Raw genomic sequence first — 23,767 nt, 5'->3', positions numbered from 1 at the left:
GCCACCACTATACTTGAGCAATAATTGATTGCTTTTAAGCAACGATCGTCACACTTTTGGGTGCATATGTGTTGAGCGAATTTTATAACAACACCACAGGGGCAATGCTTTCTAGATAACAGATGGAAATTTCCCACAGGGTAGATGGAGAGACAAATAAGCCCGAGCTTTTATGAACAATTTAAAGCAAAAACCACGCACGTGACATGACCATGAAAAACAATTTTGAAAAATCAACCAAACCTTCCTTTTGTAAAGAACTTTATCTTTGACACGGTCATTAGAATTTTCTTTTCTCATACAGGGAAATGTTTCTCAATGAATTCCACATTAGCAAGGCATTTAAAGCAAAAATAATGACAGTCCATTGAAGTTTTCTCAGAATTACATTCAAATTACACCGAGCAGCAAAAACAGCATGAGAGAATATTTGAATATCCCTGACACGTTTTCATCTCGATGATACACTCCACGTACAAAATGTCATCTGCACATTTTCCACAATCATGCGCTTGGCCATAACGTGAAAAATGTTTACAGGGAAATAATCTCCTTTAAGTGAATATGCAGGGTTGTTCCTTGAGAAGCCAGGCACAAAATGACAGGGACTTCACTGCTGAATCCTTTTAGCAGGACATTGACACATGAACCAAGGCAAAAAAAAAAAAAAAAAAAACGGAGGAAAAACAAGAGCAGGAATGAGGCAGCGAGAGGTGGGAGGGGGGTGAAAAAAAAGAGTAGACAACCAATTTGGGAGTAATGCAACTAAAAACTGACAAGTGTAATTTCATCCATCTGGGCCGATGTGTAAAAAGCGCTGGCCTGAACATTCCCCATTCCCCTCTGATTGATCTTCCCCGAGTCTGAAACACCTATTATTAGCCACCAGTCTAATAGCACCAGGATGGCTCGGCGCTCTCCCAGGGGCCAAATCTCCGGTCATCTGCGCCCTCACTCACCACAGCTGTGGAAGCCAACCAGGGGGAGACGGATTGGGAGGGGGAAAGGGGTGGCTTGGAGCTGCCATGAGGGGATGCATGGAGGCGTACCTGTTGGGGGAGGTATTGAGGGGGTCGGGGGAGGGGGGGGGTAGAGAATTGGTGGCAAAGGGGGGTGAGAGAGAAAGTGGTTGAACATTGGCAATGTCGTTGGGCGGAGAGGCAAACACAACATGTAAGTCATATTTTCACCACGTTACATTCCAAACATTTCACGGCAAGTATAAAAAAAGTTCATGCAAAAGCGGAAATACTGAAATCATGATGTTGTGGTCTCAATTGAAGTACGATCTACTCTTACTCTTGCTATTTGAATGGCAACAAGTGGATTCGGAGGTTAATTGTACCTCCTGCCATCGAGTGGAACAATGTTCAATTGTTCTGTCGGCCACTATACGTCGCTGGCATAGACAGGTAAACAAAGATACCTTATTTGTCATAAAGGAACAATGTTTGGAACAGTTAGAGGAAGACTTTTTGTCATATTTGTTAAAACTTTCATCATTATCTAACATTAGTACTTTTTTTTTTAAATCAGCGGTCTCTGGCCCCTTGGTAATTGGAATTTAGTTTGATTTCCAATAAACCACCACGTCTGAAGAAAAACAACCATTCAGAGACAGAGGCACCCCACAGCCCCATTGTTAGCCACAACTGCTACATTGGTAGCATGATGTTTTCATAAGGGAGTGTTCCTGTAGGAGCGAGGAAGGAAGGGGGGTATTGAAAACTACGAGAAAATATGAGATAATTTCCCAAAGCACATTGGACTAGAATCTTTGTGTTTCTACTACAAATGAAATCGTTTTATATCTGAAGGGGGAAAAAAAAAACACAATTTGGTATAGTGGATATTTTAAAGAAAATGATTTGAGGCTATGATTCATTTTATGAAGCTCAAGTCGTAAAGAGCTTCCTCAAGTTTAAATAAAACAAACTGGAGCCAAAATTAATGATTTTCCTCCTAGTTCCAATTATGAACTACATTATGGCATTTTCCCTCCACAATTTAATTCCCTTGGAGCAGGCTCTTCCAAAAATAACCCGCTCCTTAATTAAATCATAAAATTACCAACTTTTTGAATAAATGACCCCATTCTTGAATAAACTATAGCTTTTCACAACCCCCCCCCCAAAAAAAAATGAATGATAAAAGGCAAGGTTCCGACACTCAATCACAGAGAGCAACATGGAGCATAAATGCTGATCGCCGCCTTGCCCTTTTTGGGGTGATTTTTTTTTTGGGCAATATAAAAGGTCGCAAGTCGACTGTTAATCGGCTCTTCACTCACACTGATTGATTGGGCCCTCGGGTGAGGCCTAATGCATTTTCAAGGGCAATGATGACAATAATTGGCTACCTTCACTTCACCAAAATGGACAAAGTCGTAAAAAATGCATCCACTCAACACTGACAGATCAGATGTAAAAAAAAAAAAAAAAAAAGCTTCCATCAGTGTTTTTCAGGCCATGGCATCATAATTATGATATTATGAGGTTACGGCTGATATGGAAACGATAAAGGCCGAGAGTGTTTTTACATCTTTCCTGTACATAAAAGTGACGTTATAAAGATATTTTGTTGACTATTCGATGATTCTTTTCAATGTTGTTGAAATATTAATAGTGGCTGGGTGGAAATTAAATATAATAACATGGTAACAAATATTTGAAAGCTGATACGAGGGCAGTTTCACGTAGGAGGAGATTGTTGGCTCTTAAACAAAGGTGAAGCTATCGCCTGACCGGGTTTTGCCATGAGAAACAGAGCTCTGCATTTCAGCAGGTGTGACTTCCTTTCTCTTCGCTTCTTTTCCACCTCACTTCACATTCTTCAGCTCCTCTGGTTTGCAGTGTGGCGCTGAACACTGCACTTCCTTCTGTAGGGCCACTTATTGCTTGATTAAAACAGTGGCCGCCAACATGTCATCCTTATTCATTTCATAATCTTTTTCAAAAGGGAGTATATGATGATGAATGAGCTCCTGAGACTTATTCTGCTGTATTCAAAATATGAGGTTTGCATTTGCTGGTATATTTTGAACATTACGATATCATAAAATCCCATAGGAGTCATTAAATATGAAGCGTTCCTCATAAAAAGTTGCCATTGGATCCGAAGCTCTCATGGTTTCTTTGCCAAATTTCAACGGTGTATTATAGCCTCTCTTCATGGGGTCCCCAATTATCTTGAACCATGCAGTCCAATTCCTGAGCCCACCTGCTGTGTACTCCTCCAGTCAAAATATCGTCACGTGCTATTAATAATAATTTCCTTCCATCGATATAATTCCATGCATATTCTAAATAACAATGGGAAAACAATCTTTATGGATGAATGTGCTCAAGTGGCTACCAGAAACATAATAATAATAATAACAATAATAATAATCATAATAACTGCTTGTCGATTTTTTTCCTGTTATTCCGGTGTGCCATTGATGCACGCCCAGGGGTTAATAATTTCTCCAGTTGTCAGATATTCTTTATCAATTTTCCCCCTTCACTGTCTGCACGATGAAAAGGTGCTTTAAATATTCAGTTTGGTTTAATGAGTGCATGTGAAGTAGGCCTGGGCCTTGGACAGCATTAGAGGCCAAGCATGTCATTTGCAACCTCTCGTGTAACAAAAAATAAATAAAATAAAATAAGATACATGAGTGAGGGGGGTAGGAAAAAAAATGAAAAGGATTTTCAGCTGAAAGAAAAAAGGTATCTTTGTTTGGGCGCCTTTGTTTACTAGGGTGACTCTTTTTTTTTTTTTAATTTCAGACAAATTCATCGCAACGGCTTTCAAACAGGAAAATGGAAATGTTGCTTCTGCCCTCTATTTCAGCGTCCTGGCAACAGAGCAATTTTCTATCATCAGGGATAAACGGCTTCGAACAGTACATTCTGGAAAAAAAAAAAGAAAATAAAAAAAAAGAAGCCTGTGATTGCTGCCCTTCCTGTCTGTTATCTAGCGACCAAATCCTCTCCTTCATAGCGACCACTGTGCTCCCGCACATGATAATGTCGTGGATTACATCGAGAGTGGGGAAAGGGGGTCCCATGCCGTGCAGCACGCACGTATAAGAATATATTCCATTCCTGCTCCATGTTTCAAGATTTCCGTCGCTCTTTTTTTTTTTTTTCGCATGTCGGCTGTGTGTCTTAACAAGAAATTGAAATTAAATCCGTGCCTTTATTTGTCGCGGTCAACTCGTGAGCTTGCACACACCTGCGACATGGAGATGATATGCCAATGAGTCCGCTTCCTCGAGGCATAATACATCTCATTTTCCACACACCATTTACGTTCGTTTGTCAGGACTCGGCACATCAAAACGTTTGCGTCATTTCGGTGCGTAAAAGCGGTGCGCACGCAGTTTGGCGAAAAACGCTTGCGTTCAGGGGGCACGCACGTGGTCATTTGTGACTGACGCAGTGTGTGTGTGTGGGTGTGGGTGTGTGTGTGTGTGCGTGTGTGTGTGTGTGTGCGCGCGCGCGCGTCTTCGTCGCCTTCAAGGTTGTCTGTGACACGCCAGTGGGGAGACATCAAGTCTCATAAAAGCCTCTCGGTTTTCTCTCTTCAGTGGCAACCGCCGGTCCCCCTCTGCAAGCCAAGGGGGTGGCTTTTACCGCGAGAGCCAGTCAAAAACCACAGTCACACTATTCTGGTGGAGATGCAGCTCCCTGTTAACGCACACATATGATTTACACTTGGGGCCACGCGGGGAGAGGAAGACGCGCGGTGGCGCGCTGTAAACAAGTTTGAGCGTTTATTTCACTTTCAAATATGGACAGTAGCTCATGTTTTCTTTTTTTTTTTTTTTTTTTTTTACAAAAGCAGGTTGGGGTATAAGGTGAATCCCCGGGCAAGTGATTTTAAAGAGTCATTCATCAGTGTTCATAAGACAGAGCACTTATATTAAACAGCCATTGATTGAGCTCCGGGTCAATCATCTACTTACGGGAACTAAGTGATTTTTTTTAACGTGAAGTTGAGCGTTCTGGGCGTTTTGGCGAGCTGGAATTTGACAATATAATGAGCGCAGGCATGAACTGTGATAACAATGCACGCATTGTCTCGTTTTTATTATATTTCTAAAATATCGATACCGCACGAGGACGGGGGGAGTCCAGCCCTGGTTGGGTTCTAAATTTCTAAACCAACAAGGTGGAGCATCGTGTTCTCTCTCACACGTTGAAACACAGCCGTTCAATATATCACCACAACCTTTAAAACAGAAAAATCGACTCGAATCGGAATTTTTAAGATGGTTATTTTAAAAAATTATGTTCAAGCTGTAAAATCAAAGACAAGGAATAGTTAGCGACAAAATTAGCAGCACCGCAAAAGACGATTAACATACCTTCAACCCTCCTCCCATCCGTCTATTTTATTCCGATAATAAAAATTAAAAAAAAAAAACTACGTTGGAAATAAATCCCCGTGGATGTGTCGCAGCATCGCCCGCCTGCGTGCTTCTCATCTGGTCTCCTGCTGGTGTCAAAATGATGATCCGGCAGCCGGGTTGTTGTACTTTTAAATCGCAGAAAGTAAATAACAACCGGAGTTGACGATAATAGCAAGGTACCAAGTTCTTGTTAGGCGGAAAAGTGAAACTAAACGCCGCGTTGAGACGACCGTTCTTGATAAGAGGATAATTGAGGCGACACTGGCGTGTAATTAGAGTGTAATTTATGCTATATCCACTTTTATTCCAACCTCCCAAAATAAAGCCAGTCCACCATTATTACGGGGGAATTATTCTAAATTTTATGGCTGCAATTTGAGGAAAAGTGTGCCCGCTAATCAAATAGGTCTTCGCAGTACCTTGACTGAATGTAATTACAGTATTTTCATGGCCTTTTTTATGAGATGATTTAATGCTACACTCCGCAGAGGAGAAAAAAAAAATAGAAATGGTATTCTTTGATTTTAAAATGTAATTTGATTTTGTAAAGAAGCTCTCGGGCCTCATTATAGTGAGAAAAGATGACACATTATTTTGGAATCCCCAAGTCACCCATTGCATTTTGGGGATGTTGTTATTGTTAATGTAATTATTAGCTGTGCCGTGTGCCTGTTTCTTTTCAATCGTCAGCCCAATTTGATGGGATAAATTGTTCTAGTAAACAGGGAGGGCTGCAAAAGGGGGGCAGGGGGGGGAGGGGCGAATCTATTTCATGATCATCGTTAGGGGCAGTGCAAACATGAAGAGTTATTAGTGGAAATAAATGTACACAAATCGGCTGCTTGGTCCTACAAGTCAAGATAGGATACACCACACATCTTTATTTACTTAGATATATATTTTCCATACAATGTATATGTTAATGCTTTTTCCTATCAGGGAGTAAAATAAGAGTGCGACGCGATTGGGAAAAATCAAATGAGCACATATGTGCTGCTGGTTCGTGATGCTAGTGCACAACAATGTGCATTCTCGTGCGTAATTTGGTTGTTTGGGTTGGGCAGAAAAAGAAAGTGAAAAGCGATAGGGCAATTCCAAGCAGCTCAGCTTGTCTGTGGGAATTAGGCGTCTTTCCCATCCCGTATATTATTCCCCCCGCCTCGAAGTTGTAGTCGGAGCTGGTAAGGTGGGTTAACTCCAGCTCAAGTCTCCGTGAAGCGCACAGCCCTGCATGATGACGTTGCGCCCGGATGACCAATAGGAAGGCGCTGCCCTTTGGAGACAAACCATTTTACTTGTAGTGTCTGCACCAAGTCTGCAAGCAAGGGTGCGATTTTAGCAGTAAAAAAAATCTTCCGTCTCTTCTAGCCTACCTTGAGTGAGAATTATCACGGGACGGAGAGATTAAAGTCCCTCGTGGTGGTTGGTGGTCGTGGTGGCGGTGGCGGTCGGGGGGACCCGGGACCTGATCGGAAAAAGAGCAGCGCGCGGTAAAAAGAGAGAGAGAGAGAGGAAGCCGATTCGGTCTTGAGAGAGAGGGGGGTGAGTGCTCTCAAGGCAGGAAAATTCGATGATGACCATGACTACGATGGCTGGCGGTCTGGAGGCGCAGGACTCGTCCAAGTCTGCTTTCATGGAGTTTGGCCAACAGTCACACTCGCAACAGAACTCGCCGTCCATGGCGGGCGCCCACTACCCGCTTCACTGTCTCCACTCGGGAACGCACCACCACCAGCATGACAACACCGCCGCCTATCCGGCCGGCAACACCTACAACAGGTCCCTAGCGTACCCCTACGTGAGCCATCCGCACCACAGCCCCTACCTGTCCACCTACCACAACAACACGGGAGGACAGACGAGGTTAGACGGCGCAGGTAAGACCAAAACCGCCTCTGATTATTGTTATTATTATTATTATTTTGTCCGCCTCTATTGCGCCACCTCCACGCGTGCGTACAAGCAGTCAAATAATTCGATTATGTTCCCGAGCCGTCCTTTTATGTCGGACGTTTATGTCCTCCTCACCTCCCCCTCCAAAAAGAAACAACAACAGGGTGTGATCATCTGTACCGTGCATAACCGCACAACCACGCGATGAGAAATGCAGGCAGCCTTGAATGTTGTAATTAGCATTTAATTGACACGTCATTAGCGGCGATATCTGGGAGGAAAAAAAATGACGGCTAAATAAAACGGGCCTCACCGGCGCTGCGATTTCGCCGATTTAGACGTTTAGAAAGTGGTTTTGGATGATCATTGCTTCTCTTTTTGTTGCAGAGCAGCAGAAGACGACAGTGATTGAAAACGGGGAGATTCGTTTTAACGGCAAAGGGAAGAAGATCCGCAAGCCCAGGACCATTTATTCCAGTTTGCAGCTCCAGGCGCTCAATCACCGTTTCCAGCAAACGCAGTACCTCGCCTTACCTGAGCGGGCCGAGCTGGCCGCCTCGTTAGGACTAACACAAACGCAGGTAGAACGAATTCTGCATGCATCTTGAAAAACAAATCAATATAGGAGTGGGGTGAGCGGTGGATTCATTTCTAATTGCATTGCATTGTTTTTTTTTTTGCTTTGTTTTTTTTTTTTTTGACAGGTAAAGATTTGGTTCCAGAACAAGAGATCCAAGTTCAAGAAGCTGCTCAAGCAAGGCGGCAACCCGCACGAAAGTGACCCCATGCCGGGTTCCATGACCCTCTCCCCACGCTCCCCGTCCATCCCGCCCATATGGGACGTCTCGGCCTCATCCAAAGGAGTAAACATGGCAGCCAACAGCTACATGCCGGGCTACTCTCACTGGTATTCATCCCCGCACCAAGACTCCATGCAGAGATAGACAATGGAGGCCTCCGGATGCGGCCTGGAAATTTGGGACGGATAAAAAGGAGGGACTGTTCAGTGGCGTTATCACAAAGTATATATGACTGTACTGCTGTCATCCGTCACCAAATATTGTCAGTGACATTTTGAGCCAATTTGGGCAAAGACTGACTCACATGTGGACTTGTACACTGCTTTATTATTTTATTTTATTTTTTTGTTGTTGTTATTGTTGGAATCTGTGTCTGTAAATAGAATCAGCCACTTCACTTGTACATACACTTTTTACGTTCTGTCAGATTGAGTAAACCGTGACTCAAAACATGCTCTGTGTGCTTTAAAAAAAATAATACTAATAATCCAAACAATTCTCCCTCATATTGGGCCAACATTGCATGCAAGAAACGCGCCATGTCGATCTAAAAAGCGGTAATAGGCTATGAATGCTCGAGCGAGGAAATGAACTTACCCTGCACCGCCGCTGCCTACATTCACCTCCAAAGACTCTCGCCGCACGCAGGTCATTCCACCCTCAATTATTGGAAGTATTGACAAAATGTTTTCTGCCGTCTCTCCGTCCTAATGCAGGCCGTTAAATGCCAAGCTCCGCGGGATCGATGCCGAACAAAGCAGCCAGCTGCAGTGGCGTTCAATATGAAGGAGATATTTGGGACAATTTGCTGGGTTTTTATCCAAGTGAGGCTTTTTTCCCCCTCTTTCTCATAAATGCAGGCATAATTAGGGTAATTTTTGATGTAGCCCGCTGATTACAGCGTTTTTACCGTCAAAGATAATTACCTGTAATTTTCTACCACTTTAATACTAAAAGGCATCTTTATTTTGGTTTGGAGGTAGTGCGGATGGAACAAAGAGGTGAAATTATTCGGTTATTCATACACAAATTGTCGAAAAGAGAGAGCGTGGGGATATTATCTGAGATGACGACTGCATGGTGAAAAGGCTCCATGCAGCTGTCAAAGTCGCGGATGCCCCACTGGCTCACATTCAGACTACCTGGGGGCGCGCACACACGCACACACACACACACACACACACACACACACACACACACACACACACACACACACACACACACACACACACACACACACACGACAATCAGTCTGCATCATCCGGCATGTGTGCCCGGCAAGCATGTACCAAAGCCGTACAAACATCCGAAACATCAACAAGATCCACAAATATCACACATAAGACCTTACATCGTCGACTAAAAATGAATGGATCAGATAATAGATCTAGATGGTAGATAGCTGTCTTGCTAGTTAGTTAGCTCGCTAGCTAGCTAGATATTTCATAACTTTTGTTAATGTGTGTGTGTGTGTGTGTGTGTGTGTGTGTGTGTATGCATATATTCTGGTTACTACAGGTACTACATGTACCTCCTATCCAGTGTTTTTCAGCATAAAGAATTGACGTATCTATGCAGCCTAATCTGTCAACCACAATGCAAATTGGATCGATTTTAGCACCCAGAATGCTAAAAAAAAAAAAAAAAAAAAGAACCCAGAGACAACCTTACCTTCCTCGTGCTTCTCTACCACACCAAAAAACGCAAATGGCTCAACGTGCACCGAGTCGGTGGCTCCGTAAGCAAATCCAGGTGGGAAAGTGTTTGCACACCGTGGTAAGCTCTTATATATTGGCTGCAAAATTAGATGTTATTACTGTCACTGTTTAGTGATGGCGAGCTTGGGAGAGAGGAAAGGAGGGGAAAAAAAGGGCCCTCTACAATCAAGAACCGTGCGCATCTTTGCAAATTATAGGTAATTGTCAATGTCCAGATTATGATGGGGCGGCCCTAATCCTGCATGGAGAATAATTATTGTGGAGTGTTACAGTTGGAGGTGTCCAGTAAAACTAGCAGTCATTATTGTTTACTCGATTTGCTGCAACATAAAAAATAAAAAATAAATAGTGGGGTGGGGTTGGGGGTAGCTGAGTGGAAAATATTCGGTTGGGAATAAACGTGGGCTCTCCATTTAATGGCACCGCTGTGTGCATGTACTGCGTGGAAATGTAGTCGTCTGATTTAGGATTAGGACGAGAGTTTATACAGAAAAGAAGGGTGATTCCCAAGCATCAGGTGTGCCGTATATGGGGAATTATCCAATTTCATTTCATTGGTCCAAAAATATTTGCTACAAATAATGAAGACTTTTTTTCTCAATTTGCCTACCAGGTCATGACAGGCGTAAAGAGCAATTAAATCGCGTTCTACTTAATTACGGAAGAAGTCAAATGAATTTTTGTGTGGCGTGCTTTTATATTTTTGAATGTAAAATACAAAATAAAAGATCTCCTAGATTCATTTTTTTGTGTCGATTTCAAAACATATTACTCACTAAACTAAATTATGGATTGTCATAGAAAATCTAATGATGAATCTTGGCTCTACAAGACAACAACAGTGACCATGTAAGGATCAAAAAACAGGTTTGTGTGTCAGGTGGAAGTTGCGTGGGTCAAATGTGACAGCGTGTGGCGTCTGAATAAATGTGAGGGAGAGGGGAAAAAAAGAGAAGGGTGCATTTCGTGTAGATTAAAAAAAACGCATGCATGATCTTTTGTGCGCATGCCCGAGGAAATTCAATTAACTCCATTTCAAATGCTTAAATGTGTTTTGTAAGTGGCAAGGTTTGTTTAGTGGTTTCACGGTGGCTCTGGCTGCTAATGACATGGTGACGCTGCGGAGGATTTCGCCTTCTTTTTGATTTTTACCCGGAAGGTGGGCTGCGGCCGGGAGTGGCAGAGCTCTGGAGCCGGCCTACCCCCACAGGAATGCGGATTGTCTCAGATCTCCGTGGCGTCCCACAACCAAGCACCCACCCACCCACCACCTCCCTACCCGTCGCCCCCTCGCTGCCATTCAAAGTGTCTAATCGTGGAGGACACAAAGCGAGGGAGACTGCAGACTGTCTGCAAGCACAAAAAAAAAAAAAAAAAAAAAAAAAGATTTCGTAGCTGTCGTGTGGACACCAATAAAATCAATAGTCATGACAAATGCAATGAAGAGAAATGCATGCTTTATGTTGAAGAACAAAATGTGCAATAAAAGCCCAGGTTTCCCTTCTAAATTATCATCTCTGTGACAGATTTGTGTAAATGTGTTTTTTAAGACGTTGCAAATCTATAAAAATGGAAATAAACGGCAGGGCGTGCCAAGTGAAACATAATCTGAATAATTCATCTCGCTACTGCAGCTGTGATTTACAAGCATGTCATTGAAAAAAAAAATCTCACCTGAGGCTGATTTTTTTTTTTTTTTTTAATGGCTGTGATATTTGGCCGATTTTCCAGGTAAATCCGCAGGGCTACGAAGACGGGAAAATAGAATCGGAGCTTGCAGAGTTCCATTGTCCATTTAAACGTTTAATAGTCTTCCAAAAAATGCAATAAATTACATGCACACATTTACACATTTTACATGTTTCTTCTATGACTGTCAAATACATTGCATATTCCCCTGAAATGTCAAATCGAGTCCCATAGAAGTTTTTTTTTTTTTTTTTTAGAAAAAAATTAAATGAAACAACATTTTTTCTTTTTTTAATATAACGTCCCCGCTCCGAGAGCCAACGAGTGCTGTATCGAGTTGGGGTTCTGCAGGTGGGCGGCCACCGAGCTTCCGACTGAGGTTGTGTACCACGACCCCGAGCTTTCCAAAAAGTTAGAGGCCGATGTGTTGAGGCTTTGCGGCTGCAGGCTGTGCGGCCTGGCGGGACCGTGCGTGTCCCACACGGCGGGGGACTGTGGGGAGTTGCACGCCATGGGGTCGCTGGAGCTGGGGCTGTGTTCCGGGGGGAGCTCGCCGTTTTTCATGATCTTCTTCATTTTGGATCTCCTGTTCTGGAACCAAATTTTCACCTGGGGTAGAAAAAAAAACAGCGGTCTAAGTATTTAAAGCAAAACTATAACCCAGATGCAGACGCGGAATGGAATAACGCAAGTAAATTACGCACGAAATTACGCACATTATTTTTCATGAAAATGAAGCATAAAAATCTGCGAAATGAGAGATGACCAAATTTGTGATTTAATCTCACCTGTGTTTGCGTGAGACCCAGCGAGGCGGCCAGTTCGGCTCTTTCGGGCAAGGCCAGGTACTGCGTGTTCTGAAAGCGCCTTTGCAGGGCGGCCAGCTGGAAACTGGAGTAGATAGTCCGAGGTTTTCGCACTTTCTTCGGCTTTCCGTTCACCATTCTCACCTCAGGCTCGGCAATCTCCTTTTCTGTACACAATAAATATCTTCATTTTATTTCCTATTCCATCAACGAGAAATTCAATTAAACCATCATGTTTTCTTTTTAAAATGTGGTGCAAAAAATTGCCTAGCGTTTTGATTATTATTATTAATAATGCTTGTGGAGGCTCATTATTAATAATAAGAAGAATGAATAGTAAGTTCTTACCTTGTGGACTCGGTTGAGCTCTGCTGTAGGCACCAGCATACTGATGGTAGGCTGGAGTCGTGTACGAGTAGTCTGTGTAAGATTTGCTCGGAAAATTCCGAGGAGACGCGTTCACGGCCGGGTATTGGTACTGGTAAGCATTGAGCTGCTTTCCGTACGACGCTGAAGTGGGCGAACAGTAGCCGTGAGAGACTCCAGCGGCCGGACTGTAGTAGCCAGAATCCGTGGCGGTGGACTCGGGTAAAGTAGGAGATTCCTGGGAGGGATGATGCATGGCGGAGAGTTGGAAAGAAGTCTGGAAATCTGCTGGTTTGACACTCGGGATTCTCCGGTCAAATACTCCAGTCATACTTCGGAAAGGAACGCTTGGAACAGTTCAACGAGTACAACAAAAACAAACAAAAATAAAAATGGAGAGAAAAAAAAAAACGAGGCGTAGAGGCTCCAAAGTAGTGTGGAAACTACACTGGCATTGTGGGAATAGTCTCAGGTCGTCGGGCTCTGGTGAAGACTGCAGCCAGGCGCGCAGCAAAGACTTGGTTAAATCCTAAACGCGCTCTTACGCACTGCAGGGAGGATCTGGTTCCATTGGCCAGGACAGACACGCACACTCACACGCAAACACACACACACGCACACACCCACTCACATACGCACACACACGCACACGTGGTAACACGTTCACAACTACACTCACTTCACACTGGCAGCTTCCTTTTTGGAAGGGATTCACCCGGACATGACTGCACTCTCGTGTGGAAGCAATTCAACTGTTTGCACGTGTTGCTAATTTATATCTAAACATATATAAAGTTGGAAATAATGTATACATCAACAAATTGTTCTTCCTAATTCCATTCTAAATAATGAAACCTATTTACCGAATATAAACATGACATTACTGCATGGAAAACGACTGGAATAAACAAGCATAACCAAAAAAAAAAAAAAGTCAACTTGTTTATTGTTTTTTTTTTTGTGTAGGTTAACGAGTAACTTTTGAAATAATACCTTATATCTCTTAAGCAACCATTATAAGTATATACACAAGATCGAATCATCACTATAGAACTCATCCTTTCATTTTGATTGCGTTTTTAAATGAATCACAAGTCAAGAAATGTGTTTTAAGCCCCAAACAAAGGAGACAATGAAGAAAATAAGGCTGCCATCCAGTGGTGAACAGTGACGACTAGTGTGCATATTGTGTAAGTGCATATGGATTCATCAATCCCAAACCGGAAATACGTACACAACAGTACCCGGATGTCTTGCATATATTTAAAAATGTATGTTTAGTTAGATGGGTAAAATTGTCATTTAATCGTGGGAATCAGGCTTTTGTTCTTATATAGTAGTAGTGGTAGCAGTATTTGTAGTAGTACTACTAATAGTAGTTGGTTTATGACTGAAAAGCAGCTACAGTAGGTACAGCTTTCAAATATGCCGTCTTTTCGTGAGATAATTTAGAAACACTTGTATAAATCAAACTCCCACATAAATTTCAAGTGCAAAATTTGCATTGCATCTCAATGTATAATTGGATATTTAACCTAATTTCGTGGACGTCCTTTGACTGCTCGCCTCCATGACCCGGAAATGCTTTTTTTTATAGCGAAAAGCGCGCCTTTCTTGTTGTCGAGAACCGATGCAGCGCAGTGAGTTTCACATATATTTATAAATTAATCTTATGTTTAGTAATTAAAACGATGTTACATAAGATTTTTGAAGGGTTACATTTATAGTTTAAAAAAGTCAAGACATTTCTTTCTGCTTCTTAATCCTTGTCAAGTGCATGAATTGCGTCGGACGTCATCAACTGAATCCCCAAAATAGTTCCCCTCCTGCGGGGCTAAAAAAAAATTTTTGCTCATATCAGAAATGCAAGTCTAAGAATAAATAGGTTAATTATAACATAATTAAAAAAACAGAACAAATATATAAGGATGGAAGAAAAAAATCAGTCCCGCGTGATAAAAGCGCAACAGGTTGAACCAAAGAGGGCGTAACCGAAGCCGGAAGTAAGCACAAGGGTATTCTCTGTGGATGCCGAGCTCCTTTCTGTGCTAGCTTCGCACTCGGCTAGTGTTTGTGAGTTGGGGGGATGGGGCCGCGCTGAGGATGAGCGACTCTAAATATTTTGCAAATATAACAATTTCCCAACTCACATACCCATGTTTTTTACCGAACTGCTTTTCCCACCACGCATGACTTTTTCTTGGAATTCGCCGACGTGAAGTGGAGCATTTTTACGGCCACGACAGGGGTTTAAAAGTCGACAAAATGTATCCCACTGGTGGAGGTAAGTGGTACGAGCTAATACGAGCGTCAGCTAAATCATAGTTGCCGAAAGTGAACACAACCGTCAAGAATTTCGCCTTATTTTTTACTCAGCACCGAGGGAAATTATTAGTTGATTGTTTTAGCAAGCTAGTTCACCCAAATCGTTGAACATCGGTTCAATGTTACGTGCAGCAGTAATTGGCGAGCAAGCTTAGCGTGCAACAACAAGCTGCTGTTAGCCAAGTTAGCTTCGAGCCAACCTCGTTCTCCGAAACTTGGAATCTTCCAAATACTAGTTTGGGACTGGATGTGAAATAAAGTATCGTGTTTATTTGTACGTGTCATTTTAGTTAACGTTCACCAGATCAATTATGATGATTGTGTATCGCGGGTGAATTTTGTTTGGAGGAATATTTAGCGCCTGATCGTGCCATCTAATCTCATCACCAATTTTAGCTGAGGTAAAGATATAAATACGCTTATGTTACATACACTTTACTAAATCCCGTGCGCGCGTGCATTTGTGATAAATAAAGGTTTGGTCTAATTGGGTGACAGACAAACATTGCTGCCGTGGAGTTATAGTTGACCTAATTAGTTCAGAATGGCTCTGCATTATGTGATGTTTTTTTCCACGAGTAACTTGCATATACCCATCACGACTAACAAGTGTATTTTTTTGTTGTAATTGTTTCAAAATATTTCTTCTATCGACGCATAATCAAGGATTGCTTTGACATTTAAGTACTTGCACTTCAACACTAAATTTATCTGGAGTGGAATGGGTGGCTCCCACTTCTTCAGATTAACAGCTTGTTGTGGTCCCTCTGGCCTCGTATTGATAACAGATATATTCATTCATGTATTTGTACAACCTGTATGAGACAAACACTAAAAATCTATATAATGTCATTTTTAACATATCTTTTTCATGTTTAGCTACAGAGATGTTTGAGGGGCCACGTTCTTCTGGGTCAGCGAGCTCTGGTAAGTTCCTTTAAATTTATGCATTGCCCAGCTGGACTTTTGGTAAATTGACATCTCAATGCAGTGGAATGCAATTTTTGTTTAAATGCAGAGGTTACAATTTTGAGGGGGGGAAAAAGCCTGCTTCATGTTGGTCGGATGGTGATCAATTTATTGCTTGTGTTGGTTTAAAAAAAAAAAAAAATACATGGGAAGAGGACCTTGAAAAAAAAAAAAAAAAATACATGGGAAGAGGACCTTGAAAAAAAAAAAAAAAAATACACGGAAAGAGGACCTTGAAACAAAAAAAAAAAATCCCATATTAAATTGCAATTGCAATCTCAAGGGGGAAAAATTGCAATTACAGTACCTTCATTTTCAAAATTGTTCAGCCCTAGAATGTAGAACTGCATTTATCAGATTGGTTGGTTTCAGGTTTTGCTGGTCTAGTCTTTATGCGCTAGCAAAAACCTGAAGGAGAATTTTATGCAAACCAGTCAGACCGCCATTTGGCAGTGTAATATATTGTGCCAGCCTGGAGTTTCAAATTGAACTCTCCAAAGTTCATCACATTCCAATCTGTCGCGCTGGTGGGCTTCAAAGTTGTTGTAATTTCAACATATTTTTTTTTTCCTCAGAGAAGAATATATATAAATTTATTCCTACCTTAGTGTGTCACAATTATTTTATTTCCATCACATTTTTTTTTATTTTGCTCTGCTCAAATTGTCTGGGCGTGTCGCGTTTGCAAAACATATGCCTTCATTTTCATGCCAACCCTCTTGAAGGTGTGTGTAACTCATGACACACTGGCCTGTAGAGGTTTCAATGCCACGGTGTTATCACGAGTGTTAAAAGAGTAGCAGTAAACGAAGTTCCCTAATATCGTCAGAAACTGATTGGAAGAAGTCAGTGAACAATTAAGTCTAATCAGCAATGTTATGGACAGGTGTGGGGTGAAGATAGAGAGCGTTGTTCTCCCGCTGCCTTCAATGTGACAGTTTTCACCCTTTTCTGAAATACTCGTGGAAAACTGAGCGTCCCAAATCACGCCACTGCTGACCAAAGGAAAAGCAGCCTTGAATAACTTGCTGTTATTTTAACTGCATGTCGCTTTCTGTTATAGAGCCGCCCTCATCCCCAGTGCCAGAATATGTGTTCAAGCCACCCTCAAGGCCAGACTTTGGCACCATGGGCAGGACAATCAAGCTTCAGGCCAATTTCTTTGAGATGGAAATCCCCAAACTGGAAGTGTACCATTATGATATTGACATCAAGCCGGAGAAATGTCCCAGGAGGGTCAACCGGTGCGTACCAGATTGTGCTGGCTTCTTTTCAATTACATTTTCAAATCTAAGGGGGCGTCTTTTTTTTTTTTTCTCTTCTCCCCCTTCTCAGTGAAATTGTGGAGCACATGGTCCAGCACTTTAAAACCCAGATCTTTGGGGATCGAAAGCCAGTGTATGATGGCAGGAAGAACCTGTACACAGCCATGCCCTTGCCAATAGGCAGAGACAAGGTTTGTCCATTTTTTTTATATTTATTTATTTATTTTTTTTAAAGGGCGTCAAGGATATGCGCCTTGGGAGAACTTATCCCTTCATGATCTCCGCAGGTGGAGCTTGAGGTGACCATTCCAGGGGAGGGCAAAGACCGCAGCTTCAAAGTCTCCATCAAGTGGGTGTCGTGCGTGAGCCTGCAAGCTCTGCATGAGGCGCTGTCAGGGCGGCTACCCAGTGTCCCGTTTGAGACCATCCAAGCTCTGGATGTGGTCATGAGACATTTGCCCTCTATGAGGTACGCCCCAAAACGTTATTTCTGATTCTTAGTACGCAGAACGTAGATCACAATTTTATCTGTATCATGGTGACATTTCATTACATTGAGATTACAGCATAGGCAGAATTGGTACAGTATGTGTTTAATTTTGATGAAGTTATGCCAGTTTACGTTAAATAGTGTCATTTATTTAAAACCAGTTTGTGTTTGAGCTGACATTATTATTGAAACCTAATCATTTTTTTAAAAAATTTTATTGGAATATATAAATGTATAAAAATAAAATGGAGGACGCTCAGTGGCTTACTACGACCACAACATTTACGCACTCCAGTTTGTCGGACTTGTCAAAAACTATTCCTTTATTCAGTCTTGATTGGAGCCATCCAATTTCTCGACTTTATGTGATTTTTTTTCTCCCCCCTTTTAGGTATACTCCAGTGGGTCGTTCTTTCTTCACTCCCTCAGAGGGCTGTTCCAACCCACTGGGTGGCGGTAGAGAGGTGTGGTTTGGCTTCCACCAATCTGTCAGGCCTTCCCTTTGGAAAATGATGCTCAATATTGATGGTAAATTTATACTGTCAGTGTCCTGAAGTCATTTCTACGAATGTAACTTCTAATCAATTTTGTTCTTTAATGTTTTCATTATTATTATTATTATTTTTTTTTTTTTTTTTTAACTTTTTTTTTTTTTTTTTGCAGTTTCGGCCACTGCGTTCTATAAAGCTCAGCCTGTAATTGAGTTCATGTGTGAGGTCTTGGATTTCAAAAGCATCGAAGAACAACAGAAGCCCTTAACGGACTCTCAAAGAGTTAAATTCACCAAAGAAATTAAAGGTAAGGGTGTCTTTTTTTTTTGTGGACAACTCGTATTTGTCAGTGTCTACATTACTTGGAATCACAAATCTTGAACGCAATTCCTCCTTCCAGGCCTGAAAGTGGAGATCACACATTGTGGACAGATGAAGAGGAAATACAGAGTGTGCAATGTGACCAGAAGACCAGCAAGCCATCAAACGTAAGAATAATCTTGGATTTTTATTTATTTTTGCTCTTGGTGTGTGTGTTTTAATCTCCCTCTGCTGTGTGTATTCTTGCTTAAGTGTCATAAATCCAAATATAATCCATGACCTAGCAACAGAAATGCAGGGGGGGGGGTGAACCTGTCCTCGGCTTCTGATTTGTGCACGTATGGCGCAGTGGAAAAGTCAAATGTGCGTCATGGAAGTCATGCAGTGTTTTCTCCCCCGTCAGCTTCCCCCTGCAGCAGGAGAACGGCCAAACTATTGAGTGCACCGTGGCGCAGTACTTCAAAGATAAATACAAACTCATGCTGCGATACCCTCACCTGCCGTGTCTACAAGTGGGGCAGGAGCAAAAGCACACCTACCTGCCTCTAGAAGTGAGTAACTACCAACGCAGCCAAGTAGAAGCTCATCCACCTCCTATTTTTCTCAAGCTTGTTGTTGTGTGTCTTCCCAGGTGTGTAACATAGTTGCAGGACAGCGCTGCATCAAAAAACTGACAGACAATCAGACCTCTACGATGATCCGTGCCACTGCTAGATCAGCACCTGACCGTCAGGATGAAATTAGTAAACTGGTGAGTGAAATATTTGATGAGTTCAGCTTTTTGCTCAACCATGCGTGCTTTTAGGAATTAATGCAACCAATTGTAACGGCCTCTTGTGAAGCTCTGACTTTTTCCAAGGTCCCGAAGAGTTGAGACTAGGCATAAGACTATTACCGGTTTGATGGTTTATCGTGGTTTTAAAAAGTCAAGGTTTCAATTACCGCTGATTCTGTCACATGCAATTAATTATTTTTCTTTTTTGAGGGAATGTCCAAGCAGGGTTCTACATTATTGGCTGCGTGCAGAGTTGAATTCAGTTCCCTCCAGTTAACTTTTTTTTTTTCATCTTTCTAAACGAGCAGGGAGGGGTGAGATGCGCACAGTGGACGAGGGACAGGGAGCAAGAGGAAAGCCTGTGCAAACACAGTCCCTTTTTTGCTTTGTTAGTGTGCATTGTCCTAAAAAAATGGTGCCAGGGTGTACTAGTTATCCCCAAAGACAACTTGACTCCCACATTGCTCTGTTCTAAAAATAGCTCACCAGTGATGGGACACTGACTTGCTAAGAATTTAAACTGAAGAAGAATGTTAATGTTCTTTCTGTGTTTAAACTTAACACGGTAAACATTTCATCTGTACTAAATATTCTCTATTTTGTTAAAAAATCTGATAGATTGTGTTTAATGGGGGAATGCTGTTTTTTTTGAGAACTCCATAGTCAAACCATCGAAAATGCACACGTGCTTGTGTCCAGATGAGAAGCGCCAACTTCAACACTGACCCATACGTTCGCGAATTCGGAGTGATGGTGAGGGACGAGATGACGGAAGTGAACGGCCGTGTCCTCCAAGCACCCTCCATTCTGTATGGAGGCAGGGTATGTCCATCAGCAGTTGTAAGTACAGTGATTGTTTCAGATGGCTTCGCGAGAATATCGTGACAGCACTTGCTTTTATTGTTGCTTCCAGAACAAGGCGATAGCCACGCCAATCCAGGGCGTCTGGGACATGAGGAACAAGCAGTTCCACACTGGCATCGAAATCAAAGTGTGGGCCATCGCTTGCTTTGCACCACAGAGACAGTGCACTGAACTCTTACTTAAGTGAGTAACATCCTCGGAGTGTTTGTAGTATCATGTACAGAGACATCTTTTTCTGAACTGGTTAAAAAAAAAAAAAAAATCGGCTGTTTTAGAGCGTTCACAGATCAGCTCAGGAAGATCTCCCGGGATGCAGGCATGCCCATTCAGGGCCAGCCCTGCTTCTGTAAGTATGCCCAGGGTGCCGATAGCGTGGAGCCCATGTTCAGACACCTCAAGTACACATACCAGGGCCTCCAGCTGGTTGTTGTCATCTTACCAGGAAAGACGCCCGTCTACGGTGAGGGATCCAGCCACACATTTCTGCAACCTTACTTCAGTTCATGCTGTGTTGTGTGGTCACATTCAATTCATTCGGATTGTAGCCGAGGTGAAGCGTGTCGGAGACACAGTCCTTGGGATGGCCACCCAGTGCGTGCAGGTGAAGAATGTCCAGAAGACGACACCGCAGACCCTCTCCAACCTCTGTCTGAAGATCAATGTCAAGCTGGGTGGCGTCAACAACATCCTGCTTCCTCAGGGACGGTCAGTGGAGATGCATCTCTTAAAAGTACACCAACTAGCGGTTGCTTATTTTATTTTTTTACATGCCACTGTGGCTGGGCATTTAATCAAAGTTGAGTTCTTAAGGAGTGCAGTCCACATATTTATTCCACAGATTGATTTGAATTCATACATTTATGACAATGACTTTGTTTGCACCACACTTGTTGAGTAAGTTTTAGTGAAGTTGATGTGGCGAACTACGAGTCAGTGTTTTGCAATTTAACCATCCTAGTTATCGTAGGAAAAACTTTTTGCTCATCTGCCTTTATTTGAGTGTAAACCTGTCAGACCAAAACATTCATAATACATTGGATGTTATTTATTGCTTGTGTTGTTAAAAAGAAAAAAAAACATGCGAAGAGGCTTTTTGAAGAAAAAAATTGCAATTACAATATTGAGGGGAAAATATGCGGATTAGTTTACTTTTCAAAATAGTTCAACCCAACAAAACTGAATCCCTACGCAATATAGTTGAAATTTAATGCGGCAAATGCCGAAGTATTTACAACTGTTTCTGTGCCTTAGCTTATGCTTCTGCCCGAATATTTTATTTTAGGCCGTTGGTGTTTCAGCAGCCTGTCATCTTTCTTGGTGCCGATGTAACTCATCCTCCTGCAGGAGATGGAAAAAAGCCCTCCATTGCAGCTGTAAGAAACGTCTCATGGTTTACACTATATTCCTGAACTGAATTGCTCACTGGACCTCAAAATTGTCCTCCACAGGTTGTCGGTAGCATGGACGCCCACCCCAGCCGATACTGCGCCACCGTTCGGGTCCAGCAGCACCGACAGGATATCATCCAGGACCTGGCCACCATGGTGAGAGAGCTGCTCATCCAATTCTACAAGTCGACCCGCTTCAAGCCGACCAGAATCATCTACTACCGGGATGGCATCTCCGAAGGACAGTTCAACCAGGTGATACACGGAGCGGGCATAATACGCAAATATGAGTGAGACGAAAAAAGTTTCTTTTTTGGATATTGTCTCAAATTCTCTCCACCTGCAGGTTCTTCAGCATGAACTGCTTGCAATCCGAGAGGCCTGCATCAAGCTGGAGAAAGACTACCAGCCTGGTATCACCTTTGTAGTAGTCCAGAAGAGACACCACACCAGGCTGTTTTGCACAGACCGAAACGAGAGGGTCAGTATTATGGCTTTTGTCATGCTAACCTTGAGGAATTATCTCTCTTTTACCATGCGCTGAGTAAAATGTGTTGCTGCTTTTGCGCAGGTTGGAAAGAGTGGCAACATTCCCGCAGGCACCACAGTGGACACCAAAATCACTCACCCATCCGAATTTGACTTCTACCTTTGCAGTCATGCTGGCATACAGGTAAAATAGGATTTCACTGATGACTGGCCCATCACATTTTTGAACCCATGTTGAGATGCAAACCTATACAAAGCGGTGTACACGCTGTAAGAGCCAGTGAATTAAAAACTTTACAATCATTGTACAAGATGTTGTTGCAAAAATAAGTTATCTGGTGCTACAGAGGCCTGCTGTTTCTCAGATTAGACTAGAGAGAAAAAGAGTGTTAATTATTTTATCTCCACAGTGTTTTGATTTGGCAGGTATTTTCCGAAAATAATTCTTAATTCATTAGTACATTAATTAGCTTTACAATCAGTCAATTTAGGTTGGGTCCCCCCCTCCCCCATGCCTGCGGAATTTATTATCGCTACAAGCATGATCAAAACTTTCTGGCTGCTAAAAAAAAAAAAAATCAACTGCATCCATGTGCATTTTGTGGGCATTTCTGTGAACGTGTCCCACCGCGAGGACGGACGCCGCATCATCACTGTCCCAACTGTGCAGGGTACCAGCAGGCCGTCTCACTACCACGTGCTCTGGGACGACAATCACTTCTCTTCCGACGAGCTGCAGGTGCTTACGTATCAGCTGTGCCACACTTACGTGCGCTGCACCCGCTCCGTTTCCATTCCGGCGCCAGCCTACTATGCCCATTTGGTGGCTTTTCGCGCCCGCTATCACTTGGTGGACAAAGAGCACGACAGGTGAGGATGACAGCGGCCGCTGGCCGGTGCGTCCGCAGCCCATCGTGCATACCGTGACCACATGATAACCACTTGTGGATCTCTCACTTTTCAGTGCCGAAGGCAGCCACACATCAGGTCAGAGCAACGGGCGTGACCAACAAGCCTTGGCCAAAGCCGTTCAGATCCACCAGGACACCCTGCGCACAATGTACTTCGCCTGAGACCGCAGGCCGCCGGGTTGACGTGGGCCAAGGACCCCCCTGCTGAGGAAACGCACTACCCTCTTTGCTGCCCGGCTGTCAGCTGTGTGCTTTTACTGTGTGAGCTCCCTATCTAAAACACCTGGCAGGTACCCAAGCCGAATCCACTCTCTGTAAATTGCAAAAACAAGCCCTCTACACGGGGTTTATTTTTTTTTTTCCCCCCTGTCGGAAAATATGAAAGTATTGTTATTCCAAGTGGTGCTTTCTGAATTAGAAGCGGCACCTCACCTCCCCTATTTTTATTTTATTTTTTAAAAATGCTATTTGAGGGGGCACTTTCATTTGTTCCTTGGGCGCACATTATTGACCAGCCAAGTGCGCTGTCAAGAATGGGTACTTGAATCAAGATGAAAGTACTTGTGACGTTCACATCGGGCACTCTGAAAATGATGAAAGTGCCATTCTGAGACCGCATTTGATCATGTGTGTTTAGCCACATTTTTTTTTTTTTTTTTTTTAAATTCAGTATTCGTCCCATATTACCATGATACGCCAAAATGTGGGACAGTTAACCCCTCTTGATTCTTGACATGAACTCTTGAACCAACACTTCCAGGGCTCTTAATATTTTCAGAGATACAACATAGTTGTCTGTTTTGATGAGT

General features: G+C 42.7%; 3 protein-coding genes and 1 long non-coding RNA gene across 4 annotated transcripts; 2 read left to right on the top strand and 2 right to left on the bottom strand.

Annotated features, from left to right (window-relative positions):
- Positions 1-250: 250 nt before the first annotated feature.
- LOC109515211 (uncharacterized) lies at positions 251-9,478 on the bottom strand. Its single transcript, XR_002168138.1, has 4 exons — positions 8,689-9,478; positions 6,772-6,863; positions 5,354-6,671; positions 251-1,049 (listed from the first exon to the last, which is right to left on the bottom strand). It is a non-coding gene; the product is annotated as an uncharacterized LOC109515211 (long non-coding RNA).
- dlx6a (distal-less homeobox 6a) lies at positions 6,834-8,541 on the top strand. Its single transcript, XM_019868836.1, has 3 exons — positions 6,834-7,275; positions 7,679-7,872; positions 7,996-8,541. Exons 1-3 carry the CDS (start codon positions 6,969-6,971, stop codon positions 8,233-8,235), a joined length of 741 nt encoding a protein of 246 aa, XP_019724395.1. The 5' UTR covers positions 6,834-6,968; the 3' UTR covers positions 8,236-8,541.
- Positions 9,479-11,591: 2,113 nt separating the features above from the next.
- dlx5a (distal-less homeobox 5a) lies at positions 11,592-13,211 on the bottom strand. The gene is made up of 3 exons (XM_019868909.1): positions 12,653-13,211; positions 12,287-12,471; positions 11,592-12,107 (listed from the first exon to the last, which is right to left on the bottom strand). The coding sequence occupies exons 1-3, from the start codon at positions 12,999-13,001 to the stop codon at positions 11,790-11,792; spliced, it is 852 nt and encodes a 283-aa protein (XP_019724468.1). The 5' UTR covers positions 13,002-13,211; the 3' UTR covers positions 11,592-11,789.
- A 1,429-nt stretch (positions 13,212-14,640) lies between these two features.
- On the top strand, positions 14,641-23,310 carry ago2 (argonaute RISC catalytic component 2). Its single transcript, XM_019868906.1, has 20 exons — positions 14,641-14,954; positions 15,875-15,922; positions 17,028-17,208; positions 17,300-17,420; positions 17,517-17,698; positions 18,111-18,247; positions 18,383-18,517; positions 18,611-18,698; positions 18,935-19,082; positions 19,163-19,282; positions 20,006-20,128; positions 20,220-20,353; positions 20,446-20,630; positions 20,716-20,875; positions 21,453-21,543; positions 21,619-21,813; positions 21,905-22,039; positions 22,130-22,231; positions 22,718-22,917; positions 23,012-23,310. The coding sequence occupies exons 1-20, from the start codon at positions 14,936-14,938 to the stop codon at positions 23,118-23,120; spliced, it is 2,613 nt and encodes an 870-aa protein (XP_019724465.1). The 5' UTR covers positions 14,641-14,935; the 3' UTR covers positions 23,121-23,310.
- The last annotated feature ends 457 nt before the right edge of the window (positions 23,311-23,767 follow it).

The sequence above is a fragment of the Hippocampus comes genome, unplaced genomic scaffold (assembly GCF_001891065.2).
Source record: "Hippocampus comes isolate QL1 unplaced genomic scaffold, H_comes_QL1_v1.1 scaffold401, whole genome shotgun sequence".
Classification (NCBI taxonomy): domain Eukaryota; kingdom Metazoa; phylum Chordata; class Actinopteri; order Syngnathiformes; family Syngnathidae; genus Hippocampus; species Hippocampus comes.
The sequence above is the reverse complement of the archived record's forward strand: the minus strand, read 5'-3'. Positions and strand labels throughout refer to the sequence as shown.